At 35.9% G+C, this 16,491-nt stretch overlaps 2 protein-coding genes across 6 annotated transcripts in view; one reads left to right on the forward strand and one right to left on the reverse strand.

The window, feature by feature from the left end:
• LOC110998244 (putative oxidoreductase GLYR1 homolog) overlaps nt 1-16,491 on the forward strand; it is a 53,867-nt gene that overhangs the window by 12,366 nt on the left and 25,010 nt on the right. The gene's annotated exons all lie outside the window — the stretch shown is intronic.
• On the reverse strand, nt 1,637-6,358 carry LOC110998242 (leucine-rich repeat and immunoglobulin-like domain-containing nogo receptor-interacting protein 3). 4 transcript variants are annotated; one of them, XM_045633495.1, is made up of 5 exons: nt 6,125-6,358; nt 3,242-4,932; nt 3,026-3,173; nt 2,813-2,953; nt 1,637-2,735 (listed from the first exon to the last, which is right to left on the reverse strand). In XM_045633495.1, the coding sequence occupies exons 2-5, from the start codon at nt 4,903-4,905 to the stop codon at nt 1,920-1,922; spliced, it is 2,769 nt and encodes a 922-aa protein (XP_045489451.1). In that variant the 5' UTR covers nt 4,906-4,932; nt 6,125-6,358; the 3' UTR covers nt 1,637-1,919. The 4 variants fall into 4 exon arrangements, with proteins under 4 accessions (XP_045489451.1, XP_045489450.1, XP_045489449.1 ...); XM_045633494.1 differs by having other exon boundaries at nt 5,933-6,357; XM_045633493.1 differs by having other exon boundaries at nt 5,838-6,357.

Genomic DNA, 16,491 nt, shown 5'->3' on the forward strand with positions numbered 1-16,491 from the left:
AAATTTATCGAATCCCGGTTCCATAGACAGCTTCAAAAGTTTTAGTTTTTTTTCATCACTCAATAGTGTTCTTGAAATGAATTCAAGAAGGTTATACACATTTTAGACTTAAACCTAACTGAATAAAAAAGAACCTAATCTAATGTCTAGGTGTAATCTTTGGGAACTGAGGCAATATCAGTAACATCATGCATATACTATCAGTTTTTAAATTTTTTTAAGGGTTCCAAAGTCATGGGCCTCAATATTACATGTTGTTAGATTCAAGTAATATTATAAGCTAAATTTTAAATCATTAGTTTAAAAAAATGGAGCTCTTTGGAGTGTATTCGAAAAATTACCACTGTTTGATAAACTCTCAACGGAAGACGTAATATATAGATAGTATTAAAAAGTGAAACGAAATTTTTTGCTAGTTATAGATGATGCTTAGTTTTATGAGACAGAGGGTAAACAAGATAAAATTTGGTGCTAAGGGACATGATAGAGCTAGAAATTATGTATGAATATATTCGGAATTCTTTTGTATTGACTTAGAGGCTCAGTTACACTAGGCAATTCCAGAGATGTGAATGTAAAACGATGACGAATTTCGTCTATTTGTGATTGGCCAAAAGTCACTAGACAATTACCATCTCAAAATCGCAATATTGGAGTGTTTGACAAATTCAAAAAGGCAGTAAAGATGCATGTTACAATAAACACAGTTGAGTTAAATTAAGACGGCTAATGGCGACGTGTATCTCACATATTAATATTAAGTTTCTCATGTAAATATTTTGTTTTTTTGTAATGAGAAATAACGTTCTTTAAACATTACACAGACCTATATAATCAATGTCACGACGCGTTTGCCCGTTCGATATACTAACATCTCCGGAGAAATTTGCCGATTTCCTATAGATTGCGGTGCTTTACTTAAACCAATTTTAAGTTACCATCACACATTGACCTTTATCTTGTGATAAAAATAAACAGTTTATTACAAAGCGAGTGTTTTATTTCTAATTTTAATGTATGAACATGTGACATTTCGAATTCACAATATTATACAAATTAACCTGATTTATAGAATAATCCTAATACTTAACTATGTTAATAATGATAAATATTTTTTTTTAATAAAGTTTCATTCACGATTGATTAAACAAACTAATGGTATAAATAATCTCAAAGGTACCTTAAATTGAATGTTCAAATGAAACAAAAGGATCCATTGAAAAATAATTTATTCCGTGATTTGCTAATTAATCTTGTTTTTTATAATATTTAGAAAATCTTTCAACAATATTTGTATATATTAAGAAACGTACAATAATTATTGCAGGTTAGCATTTGGCATATCACTGTAGGACTTGTTTCGATACGACACTGTCACAAAATATAATACAATATAGAAAAAGTAGGTTCCGTTATAACTGCTAAAGATACAAAAATGAAATAGGAGGTCGAACGAGATGGACAGAGAAGCCACGCGATACACCAATTTACAGAAACCTCGCAATTATTACAACAATGCAGATAACAACTTCCTTAACTCGCTAGTCTACGTCCTTTAAGTCGAATTAATACAAAATGCATAGTCCTCTAAGAATATATCCTAAACATCAAAAAATGGAAATAAAAAAAACATGGATCGAAACGATAGTTTATTTACAAGATTTCCAATCCACAGATCGCTTAAATAAATTTCGTCTACGTCAACGAGCAGATCTTAAACCTAGCACTAGGTGAAATAATTTCGCTAATACATTAACTCGAAATCTAATCTATCACAGCTTACTTAGAAGTACAAGCGACGTACCGAATTATACGTAGGATGGTGATTCGCTGAAGTCACAGAGTCGAATTACATCCAGACGCCGGCCGGGCCGGCCATTCAACGCGTAGATCTTGAACGTACGCGTCAGAAGCCTGTACTACAAGGGCGTGTTCTCGCAGAGGCCTATACAGTCGCCGCACACCATCTGCCCGGCCTGGTGCCGCACCTGGCACTCTGGTGTCGTCAACTCCACCGCCAACAACACTTTCGCCTCTTTAGCGGCCGCTTCCCTCTGCGAATCCCTGTTCAGTTCTGGCGAACTCAAACTTGTCGGCAGACGTCTGCAGTCTTCTCTGAAAGCGTCCCGTCCTCGACCCAAAAGCGGCTCGCTGGAAGGTTTCGCTTCCTCTCTATATTTCGATCTGACGGGGGTGAGGGTTTTGGAAGTCGTGGGGCTGGATAGGTCCATTGGCGTGAGGGACGCCAGCGTCGGCGGTGGGGCCGGCTGCAACGTTTTGAGCATCGCCAGCAATCCTGGTGGGGGTTCTCTCTCGATTATGTTGATGTGAATGCCGTCAGGCAACAGGACGGGCGAACTTCGGCGGGAGTTGACAGATCTCTCTGTCGGCGTGTAGTAAACGGACATTTTGCTCTCGTCGTCCACCGGATTTGGTAGGCTGGAGAGCTTGTCTATTTTTGACTTGAGATACATGTCGATGACCTCGACGTCCGGATCGAAAGCCATGGAGTCGCTTCGACCGCACGAACCGCTGCGACAGTTCTCGAAGTATAATGTCGGCAGATTCTCCAACACTTTGTTCAGCATCTGCTGTTGATATTTGTACGACTCCCGGAATCGTAATATTTGATGAGCGCTAAACTTTCGTATTTTATTCCTCTGGAAAACGTAATTCTCTTGCACCCAATTTAATTGAGACGTGGAATATTCCTTGACTCGCTTCACCTGTGTAAACAACGTTAAAAATATTGTTAGTTTTATAAGTGTGCAATGTTTTGCAATTGTTATGTTTTATTTGTATGGAAATATACCTGATCGTAATACTGGTCTTTCATGGCCGTCAGATGATTAGTACCGATATTTTTAAAGTTACGCAGGTGGCCGGCTTGCGATGAATAACTACTTTGTATCCATTCCACTTGCTGAGTACAATTCTCTTTTATACGATGCACCTGGGAATAAAAACAATTCCATTAGTATAACGATATGGCAGCTATGGTTGTACCAATGTAATTAACGCGTACTTGTACGGCGTAGTTTTCTCGTAGTTTTTCCAATTGCAGTCGTTTATACTGTTCAATGTTGTCCAGCATGCCATAAATTTGTCGCGTCCGTGGCGCGTCTCTGTTTACACACGAGCAACAACTGCAGCAAGTCTCCAATAGACGGAATCTGGAATAAAACAGCAGGATTAGATCGCTACTCGCAGGAAAATCGATTGTCCAATCAAAAGTTATTACCTGTAGAAGATATAACGCAGAGCTTGAACCATCAAAGTGAGGCCGAGAAAACCCGCCGCGCAAATTGCCCCACACAATAGACTATACATCTTAATTTCAAACATTGTCATAGGATCTATGTTGAGGATGACCTCGGCTGTGAGGTTCGCGGATGGATTAGTTGCGTAACATGTGTATGTTCCACTGTCCTCGCGATGAATATTCATAATAGTCAAGGCGCCGTTTTCAAGCACTCGCACTCTCGATGTCGTATAGTCTACCGGCCTATAATTTTGATCGTGGGCGAGACCGTGTTTGTAGTAAATGTCTGGAATCGATTGATCCGGGTTCCAGTGGTACACGTGTCGTGTTGGCGTTATCCATGTGATGGAAGGCGTGGGATTACCTTCGAATGTGCATTCCAGAAGGGCGTTCGATTGTAATCGATAAAGAGTCAGTGGACTGCTGCTGATGAGCTGTGGTGGTTTACAATCGGTACTATTCAGAATTCTCAACATGTCGTTTGGATATGTGAGACCGCAGCTAAGATCCGATTTTATGATGTTCTTTCTCATGTCAGCCCATGTTACGAACCACGCCATACGACAATCGCAAGCCCAAGGGTTGCCCCCTATCCTCAACTCTTGTAACTTATCCAATATCTTCAATGTAAGAGGCAGAAACGTTAATGAGTTATTGCTAATATCCAGATGTGTTAACGACGGCGTGTCTTGAAAAACGTACGATTCAATCTCCCGTAAATATGGATTGTATCTGATGAAGAGTTGCTCCAATTTGTTCAATCCTTGAAAGTTCGTGTTCTGTATTTCCGTTATTTCTGTGTGTTCGAGGTAGATTATTTCTAAATTTCTATTATACTGGAAGAGCGTTGGTGGCAGCAGTCTTAGTCTATTCCCTCCCATGTTTATCATCCGCAACTTTTCGAGACATTTGAAAGCGTCCTGTGATATGTTTAAAAACTTATTGTAACTCAGATTTAACTCTCTGAGTTCCGGTAAAGCTTCGAATAAAAGCTTTGGAATATTATCTAATTTGTTACTAGAAATATCGAGAACTTCCAATTCTTTCAAATCGACTAGAGCTTTTGATGTAATTTTGACTAGGCTATTATTATTTAGGAACAGCGTTTTCAGTTTACGATTAGGTTTAAAATAGTAATCTAAGAAAGTGGCTAGTTTATTATAAGATATATCTAGATAGTGCAGTTTGGTCATCAGCCCGAAGACTTGGAATGGTATGACCTGAATTTGATTGTGGGATACATCTAGAACTTCTAAGTTTTGTAAATCTACGAACGGTTTACGAGGGATGTCCACGATTTGGTTTCTCGATATATTTAAATGTTTTAGTTGATTCAGTCTCGCGAATAGCCCGTTTTCAGTACTTTTTATTTCGTTTCTGCTTAAGTCGATGTACTCGAGATTGTGTAGCCCGTTGAATATATCAGGTTCTAATGTTTGGAGGTTTGAATCTGTCCATATGATTGCCTGTACTGTATATATGGAGGTCACATAGTTAGCTAAGATTGCCTGTGTAAGCGTATTGTTGGGTAGGACAACTCCAGAGCAGGCCAGACGGGTTCCTGTGCAGTTGCATGTAGAAGGACAGCCTTCCGCTGCTGTGCAAATTATTGCCAGCGCCAATACTTTGTGCAGCCACCGCATTATTTTACAACCCTCATAGTCAATTGACTGAAACAAATAGAGAAGTTTCTTAATTTATGTGTATTTTTAACTGCTAGCTGGTTCCCCAATGGTCAGGAAATTATTAAGAACTTGTCTAATAATAGGGTCTCAATCTATATAGTCATGTCTTAAAATGCAAATTTTAATTAATTTGTTTTGCTATATATTGTACTAAATTGCTATATATTGTGCTAAAATCCTTCATGCATTCATGCAGCACATTCAACTATTCACTCTTAAATTATGTATGTTAACAGGCTATTATTCAATAATGCTTGAGAATGACAATTTTTATCTAAGCGACACAAACTCCATTTTAACAACATAAATTCATATATACTTTATATTTCCCATAATGCTCAAATGTGATAGATTTCATTATTTTATTATATCTACTGTTAAAATTGTATTATATTTAGAATTGATGGTCTTAATCAAAATATACATCTTTAATGGTGCACTTGTTTTAAGCTGCACAAGTTTTGATATTATAAGAACAAATTAGATATTTTTATTGAATGATATTTAAGTAGGCAGTCAAACAAGTAAAACCTGTTGTAGGTCAAGGATTAAGAAAAAAAAAATAGAACTTTACCATCACAACTATACCAAATTTTCGAAAACTGTTCTTGATTTATCTTCAATATGATACTAGATTCTTTGTTTGGTAATTAAAATGTATTATGTTACATGTAAAAGCTACACAATGTTAGGTGCATTGCATGGAGATTAATATGAATACCTCAGTAAATATTTGAAGATATCTTTCTAGAACACATCTTATCGCACCTAATTGGCCATTACTTAGTTTTAACAAATAACAACGCTCGACTCATCAATATTCATTTAATAATGAAGGTATTTTAATTGCCTTTATGCCAAGTTATGTGGACACGTTCAACTACGCTTACCTTTCAGACAGTGAACATACTCCTATTCATGTAACACACAAATACATCACAACACCACAAATCATCCAATAAAGTAGAAATCACTTGAGATTTACCTAATACATGTTCACATTTCATTCCAACTTGCATAATCCACGTATTTGTTGACAGACGTGGTAACGAGACATTTTAAATGAGTCGCATTTTCATTACTTTCACACACATGTTACTCATTGCAAATTGTTAAAAAGACACGCTCTACAAACACTGGGACATTTATTAAGGTTTAATACATAATTTTCACATACAAAAAATTATCATTTGCGATAAATATTGGACGTTGTCACTACGACCGTGCTGTACACTAGAGAGAATTAAATGGCGGCGGTAGCGTAGTGCGCGGTTCGCCGTCTTTCTTGCGCGTGTGCGAGTTGACGCGTTACGTCTCGCTCTGACATTGGCCCAGTCAGCTGTCGGTTGCGAAGATAACCGACGATTGCCGAAGGCGGGCGAAAGTGGTTTGGGAAGCGCGTCGTGTCCGATGCTTCATTTTCATTGTGTAGCGTTTTTCTTTGCGGGAATGCTGAGAAATGTTAAAGGCTTATTACACCACGCGATATTCAGACAGTCTTACTGAGATTCAGCCTAGTGTAATAAGAGTTAGCCAGTTAGCCTGTCTAATTAGACCGACCGAATGGGTTCGGCGGTGCTTACTGGCTTACTTGCTGAATATCGTGTAGTGTAATAAGACTTAGCACGCTAAATCATTCAGTCAGCGCGCGGCAGTCGCAGAGCAAAGACGTTTGTACATGTTTGTTTTCTCGCACCATGGCGTGTTCGCAAGAAAAAAAAGCACTTTGGAATGTTTTTTATTTTTTATAGATAAAGTTAGCCAACGCTCGACACACTGATACATTGGTAAAAACAAACATGAATCTTAAATTTAGAAAGAAGGTTCGGACAATCAATCTTATTATAGAATATCTTAGCTGCAAACGATGTGTCAATAAATTTAAATAAATTTTCTGCGATTCTCTAATGACAACATACTAAAGTGTGCCAGCCTGGTTCTGTTCTTGATTTGTACCGAGACATTCCATTTTTATTGCCATATTGAATGTATGGAGTATCTATTAAATTACATATAATAATATAAACTACTAATATAACATTTTAATAGTCATTCAAACTCGGCAACTCCTACTCTAAGGTAGTTTCTTAAGTCACATGGCGACATCCGTCACCGACTACGTACGCTTTGCAAATGAGTAAAAATGAGTTAGCATGCGGTATTCAGTCTAGTGTAATAGCGAGCTTGCTAATTAGATTTTAAGACAGTCTTACTAAGTCAGTCTGAATATCGCATAGTGTAATAAGCCTCTTAACTATTTATAGGCCGAGTTCACATGCACTGCGTCTTGGTGCTTGTAATTCTTTATCTTTTTAGTTTGGAGTTTTTACAATTTTAAATATAGAACGCGTTTGATATGTAATATCCATTTCGTTCGTTATTATTTTCGCTATTACGAATCTTTTGGCAACACTTATAAGCCGTGCGTAAATTATAAGTTACTTACGTTGCAATATATTATATATGTATATATATTATATACGTATATAATCGAAAGTGCTAGGTGATAACCAATTATTGATCACGATTCCTCACGACCTTGGCGTTAATATTAACATTTTTATCTACTAATAACAGTTTTTATTATATTATTGAATTGTATATAAGTTTACTTGAGAGTTATGTAGTTAGCACATAAAAGGAAGTTAGGTGAATGAAGGATAATTTGTGATGATACGTAATTATTAACATTGACATAATTAATATACTATGGAAGTTGAAGTATATTATGATTTTATGTTGAATGTTTTTCTCGCACGTCTAAATGATTGTGCAATTGTTTCAAGGGAACTTTCAATTGTTTTATTTATGAGTTGGAGATGTACATAATTGGTGTAATAAATACATATTATTTAATGTCACAAAACCTACGGAACGGCTTTTAATGAAATTTAGGTCTATAATTTAGGATATATGTTTTTATTTTTTATAGAACACGGGGCAAACGGGCAGGAGGCTCACCTGGTGTTAAGTGATACCGCCGCCCATGGACACACGATGCCAGAGTGCGTTGCCGGCCTTTTAAGAATTTGTACGCTCTTTAATTTGTGCTCAAGCACTGTCAAATGTCAAACCTTGCAATAAATGGTTTGACAGCTTTTGTTACTAGATTTATCTTGCGTGTTCTTAGAATAAGTTAGATTTTGAAATGATAGCTTAGTTTCTGAGACAAACACACACATTAAAATATAGATAGAAAAGGTATGCCTATACGTCTCTTCACCTTTGCCCCATTAAAAAATGAGAATGAGTAATATCTCTCGAATTCTCAAGAAATTGACTCGAAAATATCTCACAGCCGTTTTAAAATATCTGTTTTCGTAATGACTATCAGTAAGTTTCAATAGCGACTTTATTGAATCTTTTTGAGGTGTATTTTAAATAGAGGTGCCGAAGAGTCGAATTGAGATTTGAGTCTAGACTTTGGGAGGGGTTCAGGTGCATATGAAAAAAAAAGGTTTTATAATTTTCCAATATTCCATAAAATAGACTATAGTGTAGAGTAGTCACGAGTAAAATATATATAGTTGTTTTGGATGAATTCCAAGCAGACCGGTAAGGAAGTTTAATATTTGATTTTGGCCGCGGTTCCGTCATAGATTAATCAAAGCAATTATCTATTTCTTATGTTCAATGTAAAGTAACCGTGTTTTCGAAAGGTTGTCTACCTACATGTTAAAAGAGCTAGGCGCAGAGATGTTGGTACTACCTATCAGGCTTTAAGAACAGCTTAAACTAGAGAATTCGAAATTTGAATTTAAAAATGGATCTTCCAATTTAACTATATGGCTGTCTACATGTTACAAGAACGATCTATGAACTAGATGCAGAAATATGTTGGGTTATGACTTATGGGTATTGCCCTTTCAGACTACGTACGAAATTTGAATTTAAAAATGGAATTTACTATTTGACTTAAACGAAATTGTTATTCTAAATTTGAATTTAACATCGAACTCAATTTTACGCATAACAAAATCGTGCTTCTTTATTCAAAAATGGAACTTCTAATTATAAATATTGAAATTTAACCTGTAGTCCTTAGGTCGTAAGGTTAAATTTTAGGTAATTTAGGAATAAAATCGAGTCTTCTTACTACTTCATACAGGTGATTGAGATTAAACTAAAATGAATCGTTTAATTTTGATTTGATTGATCAACTGTCTCTAATAAAACACGGTTAACAAAAGCATTATTCTTCATTCAAAAATAGAAATTCCAGTTTTAAAAATGCACACCTTGGGTCTTCTAAACACTTATAGCAGGGAGTACAGATGAGTGGTAATGTCATATGAAAGACTAATCATTCAATTTAATTTGTCAACTGCAATCTAATAAGCTACGGTTAATAAAACCATTATTAATAATTCACAAATAGAGTTTTCCTCCTGATATAAAATCATGCGTCAGATGTGACGCACTAACGCCAAACAAATTTATACAGGAACTGTCACGTGACCATTTAAATACGTCACGCCGAAGCGATTCTATCTTGAGTCGTTGGATCAAATATATTACAATTAAAGACATAGACAAACATAAAATATGATATTATATTTTTATAATTAATTAATTGTACCACTATCATAGCAAAAAACTATTTTATTACATTTCAGACAGCAATTTGATTGAAAGGTTGACTGTATTACGTGGCAATAAACATTATAGAATGCCAATTAGATTATATGCATTCATAGACTACAAGGACGCGGTATTAATCAGTATTACAATAATGCTTTTAATCTTATTCCAAAGAGAATTTTTATTGAAAGAAATATGTACTTGTCAAATGAATTGTAATAAGAAATAGTAATATAATATATTCAGAAATGCCATATCAAAAATGTATATATTTTGATGGAATTTTGGATTAAAGAAGTTAGTGCACTTACTTCAACAATGTCAAGCAAAGGCCATGTTATCAATTACTTTTTGAAGGCGGTTAATAACGTTTAATGTAACGGAAACAGTTATCGCTATATGCGCACGCGCAGGCTGAATTCTTGCTATCTGCTTATCTATGTTTGTTATATTCTATTAGTCTGTAGAATAGTTAACATTTATTAATAAATATAGTATATATACTATATGTTAAAATGACTCTAAATCAGTCATTAGTCAGGCACACATACCCCACATATTGCACATTCCCACACACACTTCAACACGTATATTATTTTTGGCTATATATATTTTTTTTATAGAACAGGGGGCAAACGGGCAGGAGGCTCCCCTGGTGTTAGGTGATACCGCCGCCCATGGACACTCTCAATGCCAGAGGGCTCGAGAGTTCGTTGCCGGCCTTTTAAGAATTTGTACGCTTTATTAATTTTTTAATTTACATTTATATAATTTATTTATATAATAATGAACGACTCGGGAAGGCCTGGTTTTATCATATAAACAGACAAGCCCCTTGTTGCCATTTTAGTCGTTGGAGATATACTGAAGCCTTCCGCGTAGTTTCTAGTTTGGCTAATCATGTCTAACGTGACAAGACGTCCCGTTTTGAAAGGGATTGTCCCTTTTTCCAATTACGAGTCCCGGTGTCCCCTACGTGAACTGTGGGACGCAAAATTGTCCCGTCTTCAGAAACCGCGCGGCAATTTCAGCAGCAATATATAACGTGCCAAGTGTTGTAATTCCTATTTGAAATCGTCACATATATTATAACAAATATGTTCTTCTGATAAATATAACTAAACATTTTGGATACCTATTTATCGATTATTACACAATCTCACATTAAAAACACCCTAATAACCAAACCCTACCAAGACAATCCATTATTGGCGATGGATAGAATGCAATCTCTTCGCTCTTTACACTCATATAGATAATCAATATAAACCAAATAAAGGAAATAAAACCTTACAAAAATATTAAAACGTTTAAAACATATATGTTTTTTTTAAAATAGCTTTTTAATTATTTTCAAAACTGGTGTAAGTGAAAATCTTAAAATAGGATATTGGCACAGTTAAACTGTCCTTTTCACACACCGCTCCGACCTACCATGGATTACTTGTATCGACAGATGGCTATTACAATCCGTCGATTGGTAATTATTAAATTGTTATCAATTTGCTTTAAGATGTCTATCTCAGATGGTCAAAAATGGATTGTAATTATTTTATTATTGGATCTAAATTAAAAAAAATATCCCGTTTTCAGTCGAAGAATAAATCGTCACTATCATGAGCCCCAAACAGCCTTCTGTATCTTGGGCATGTTTTAAGTTAATGAAGATACAATGTACGTATAGCATTGGATACCTTTCGTGTAAATTCGTAAATTCTATAGTTTTTATGTATTATCTTGAAGTTGACGTAAAATATAGCCTTGAATGTGTTGTTTTGAATTTATTGAGCGTGAATTTAATTTGTATGGCAATTACATTTCACATATATTCAAAATTATTTGAGTATGCGGCATATTGCGGTGTGCATGCGATGCTTCGTAACTCCCAATAGAGATCACATCCCCTTAAAACGAAAAAAATACTTAAAACTAATAGATTAAGAAAAATATATGTTTGTCTCTGACGGTAGTTTTGATTTGCGTTCCTTAGACAATGTAATTCTTGAAACTTCTTTATAAACTTAAGTACAGAACAAATTACGCCAAACAAAACATTCAGCGGGGAGTACTGCGGTATAATAGACTCCCACAAAATATAAAAAGTGCAGGCAGCCTAGCTTTATTTAAATTAAGATTAAAAGACCATCTATTGGGTGATCCCAATCTACGGAAATGAAAGTTCATCCAAGATCTAACAAGTTTTTTTTTTTGTGTTTCAAGTGGTGTCTAGACTGATTAAAGTTGTTAGATTTTTTTTGTATGTAAGACGAGTGTGCAAGTAAACGTCTGACGCTACTATAAATATATATTTCGAATAAGGTGAATTTGCCTTTTAGAATTTTCGTTTTACATTTCTATGAACCTAAGTTTAGCTCAAATATAAGCTGTAAAGGCAATTTGGGCGTTATCGCATCCACGCCCATCGCTTTATTTGATTAGATTGATGTTTCGGTTATTTATATAATGTTATGTACAATTGTATTGTACATACAGTTGACACTATAACACGGTCGATTGGTTCCGCGTTATAGAAAACGCGTTACTTGTCTCGCGCAAGTATGTTGGCCTAGTGGCTTCAGCGTGGTTCACTCTCATACCTGTGGTCGCAGGGTTCGACACCCGGCTGTGCACCAAAGGAGTTTCTTTCTATGTGCACATTTAACATTTGCTCGAACGGTGAAGGAAAACATCGTGAGGAAACCGACATGTCGTAGACCCAAAATGTCGACGACGTGTGTCAGGCACTGGAGGCTAATCACCTACTTGCCTATAAGATTGGTAAATGATTGTGAAACTGATTCAGAAATTTTACGTCCAGACCTGAAATGTAGCGACACTGATTTAGCTATGTTTACCTACTAAACATATATAACTTTTTTTATCTTATATGTTGTTACATCTTGTAGTAGGTAACATGGAATCGTTTCAGATACCACATTCCTCCCCGTCGATTTCGTTTGTGAACAGAAATTAGAATCGTTTTTCGTCTTATTTTTAAACCATGGGAGACGCCTATGGGTAATTCTCATATCTGCACGCTCATGCGACGCGATAATTTGTGCCATTAAATGGTTTCGTCATTCGTTTCCGCCCATCTGAACTTTATTTATGGGATTCGGCGATTTTTATGGCATTTCCGTTTACATGAGGAATTTATGAGAGTAGGCCAGCAAGAAAGAACGAAGCGACTTCTAAGGCTCATTAGAATTCATCTCTGTGATAAGCCAGTGTCTTCTTAATAAACATATTGTTGTCCTTGGCGTGACAGACAGCCAATTGTGCAGAGGCTGTTTTTTTTTTTTATTATTTATTCCTAATAAAGCCTACCTTCCCCGGCTACTTTATCACCGGGGCGACGACTAAGCTAATCATCCTTCTTTTCTTTCACACATCCTCTAAATAAAAAAATGCACGTTTTTTTATTTACAGTAGCTTTGGTGTTTACAAATTTGCCTTTAGGGGGCTGGGAGTTGATGCTATTTGATACATTCTTTCTCCCAACCTGTGCAGAGGCTGTTTCAATCACTCACGTTCTCCTGGAATGCGAATCTGCGGCTTTGCAACGAAAAGAAGTACCAAGGAAATTTCTGAGCTTCTGGAAACAGCTTAATAAATAAATAAATAATAAGCCTTTATTCTTCCACATCCTATTTATATAAATTAAATAATATAGATAATAAAATTTTAACTAAGATGCGGTCCCTGTCCGGGAGAAGGCCTTCTCCAACTTCTTCCACCTTAATTTATTTTGTGCCATCGTCATCCAATTTCTGGAGGGTAGTTCAGAGCATAATTAGCCAGGACCAAATTGGTGTCTTACCAAGACAGGTAAGACACCAATTTGGTCCTTGGAGCGAGGTGATAAAATACGAGGCCTAAGACCGACCGCGATGGAGAATCACTGTGGACGCCCTCTGCCCCACCTAGGGGTTATAGGACATTAACAAATTCAATTTCTGGAGGGTAGCTCAGAGCATAATTAGCCAGTACCAAATTGGTGTCTAAGTTAACCGAAGTTAGCCAACCTTTGAAAACAAAATTACGGTAGAAGTGAAAATTATTTATGAACATTAATCTTGAAGGAAGCCTTTGGAAGCAAGGACAAGTTATACGTGCACGTGAATCGGGGCTTCCTAACGTGCAAAATATGTTTCGTCTTGAATTTGTGTTCTATTCCCTGGTGTTAAGGTATATTTTTGATTGTCATCATTTTTTTGTACATATGTAGGTCAATGAAGGTGTTAAATTAATTTTGATTTGTTTTACATTAGCATATCGCGTCACAAAGTAATGTAATATTAAATAATAAAGCTCGTTTATTTCCAATCTTTACAATTGTTAAATATCGGAAGTCGAGCAAAAAACCAGCAATAAAAAAAATATCATTTCTATTATAGGGGGCAAACGAGCCTGCGGGACGCCTAAAAAGGGCAGTCATCCCATATACACCCATTTTTAATGGGTGCGTAGCCGGCCTTTGAGGTAGGAGTACGCTCGAATTTTGAATAGTTACAAGTCGTTTCTCTCAGGGAAGACCCCCACTGGGAGTCGATTCCACAGTCCGCTAGTTCGCAAAAGAAAATGCCTTGTGAAACGGTGCCATAAATAAAGATCTGATGGGTGGTATAACGAACGACGAAACTATTTAATGGCACAAAGTATCGCGTCGCGTGAGCGTGCAGATTTGAGAATTACCCATGGGCGTCTCCCATGGTTTAAAAATAAGACGAAAAAACGAATCTGCGTTCTGTTCGAAACAAAATCGACGAGGAGGAATGTGGTATCTGATATGATTCCATGTTACTACAAGATGTAACAACATATAAGATAAAAAAAGTTATATATGTTTAGTAGGTAAACATAGCTAAATCAATGAAGCTACATATTTTTAGGTCTGGACCTTAAATTTCTGAATCAGTTTCATGATCATTTAGCAATCTAATAGGCGAATCTGATACAATTCCATGTAACCTTATCACCTAACAACATATCAGATATAAAATATAGTTTAGTAGAAATAAGAGCTTTTTCAGTGCCTCTACATTTTAGGTCTCGACCTCACATTTCTAAACATTTTCTTATTTGCAATATACAGTCCCGATTCGTCTTCTGTACACTTTGTATATTCTATAACTAGTCGATGCCCACGACTTCGTTTACATAGAATAAAGTTTATTTTAAGGTAAAAAAAAAATATCTAATTGCTTTTCCATTTATGATATTATAAACTACCTTTAACTCAGCGCCATCTGTTAGAATTGTATCAAATAATAAACAAATGTTAATGTTATCGTAATTTTAGTAAGGATGCCTATTTTTTTTGAAAATGAAATATAGCCTATGTCACTCAGGAATGATGTAGCTTTCCAACAGTGAAAGAATTTTTCAAATCTGCCAAGTAGTTTCGGAGCCTATTCAATTCATACAAACAAACAAAAAATCAAACCTTTCCTCTTTATAATATTAGTATAGATAATAGAAATTAATTTTGCAATCACGATACAGTCTGTGCTCACTGACACAGATACGTTATGATCTGCTTAAGAAAATATTTATCATTGCCGTCTTTTAATAAGCGAAATCTATATTTTCAGAACTGAATTAGAATCTTATTACCATATAAATATGATATCAAATCACCCGCCTGATATAAATCGCCTGCCGTCATAAAAAAATAACCTTATTTCAATGGAGCAAAATTTATTCTACAATTGTTTCGTTTATGATTTTTATAGTAAGGTTTTAGGTCTAGACGAAGAATTGGTTTGGGGAATCAGTTGGGCCAAGGGCCAATCTTTAACGTCCGAACCCACTCAATTAATCCACAATTTCAGATTGAAAACTATCTGAGATTAGACCGTGACAGTCGATTGCTTGGTCGTGCTTTTCTTGCTTCAGCAGTGCCTCTGGCATGTTTGCTCATACTGATGAGTTTTGAGCGATGATTAGAAGAACAGCATCGTTTGAGATTGATTGCTATAGGCGTTAGTCACAAGTTATGTAGTTTTGTTTCAATGTTTGTTATCCCAGCAGGTGTCTTGTCTTCCCATATGTTCATGTCGGAAAGCGGGTAAGGTTGCTAGTGGCGCCTTGGAATTTTAGTCAGCATGCATATTCGCGAGTCCCATATAACCCTCGTACTAAGCAGTTGCGACGCATTTGGGTATGCGTATTTATCCGAGTAATTATTATGTATTAAATATTTAATTTAAAATATAATATATGATATACATGTTCAAACAATAGTGCGTTACAATGATTCATTACTTCCAAGTAGGTCGATGACCTCCAATGCTTGATTACCTATTACTACCAAATTAGAATGGTTTTATTTCACATTAACAACATTTATGGTACACGTTAGTGATGTATTTAATTTGTCTCTCGAGATTTCTATTAGGTTCTCATGAACTGTCCTACTGGCCACATTGACCGAAAATATCTATTTGGTTTACCAAGTTCAATTTTTTTATTATTGTGACCTACTATTTTTCTTTGCAAATTTCAATTTTGCTTATAATACTTGGACACTTAGCATCGGCTGTAACTAAGTAAACTTCTAGGAATCTAAATAGACACCTAGTTCGGGGTTGACATTCAATTCAAAGCCAGATTAGGGCTAGCGAACACGGGTTACTTTTATCATCGTTACTGTTTTAGCACGCACTTAATTTCTCGTGGGAACAACACGCAAATACATAGCTGAAATAATTAACATCACCGCATAGACGAGTACCTGTTTACGAGTATGACGCATGGCCAGCCATCGCCATATTTAGGGACGACGAAGGACGCCGCCACAAGCAATGACATTTAAGCGAGCATGACGATCCTTGAAATGTGAACTGTCTCGACTTTGATGCACGTGAAATGGCGTCATCATCTACTAGAGAATATCCGAGAGGAAGATATTGATAATCACATCATGATTAAAGAAGTGAAAAAGAGACACTAGCACTCTAT

The sequence above is a fragment of the Pieris rapae genome, chromosome 23 (assembly GCF_905147795.1).
Source record: "Pieris rapae chromosome 23, ilPieRapa1.1, whole genome shotgun sequence".
NCBI classification, from domain to species: domain Eukaryota; kingdom Metazoa; phylum Arthropoda; class Insecta; order Lepidoptera; family Pieridae; genus Pieris; species Pieris rapae.

What these genes read in the sequence shown, in the direction of transcription:
- LOC110998242 (XM_045633495.1), bottom strand. Translation starts at nt 4,905, where the DNA reads ATGCGGTGGCTGCACAAAGTATTGGCGCTGGCAATAATTTGCACAGCA. An exon ending in CTGCGTTATATCTTCTACAG is followed by an intron (nt 3,174 to 3,241) that starts GTAATAACTTTT and finishes GTTTTATTCCAG; the next exon opens with ATTCCGTCTATTGGAGACTT. An exon ending in GAGAAAACTACGCCGTACAA is followed by an intron (nt 2,954 to 3,025) that starts GTACGCGTTAAT and finishes TTTTATTCCCAG; the next exon opens with GTGCATCGTATAAAAGAGAA.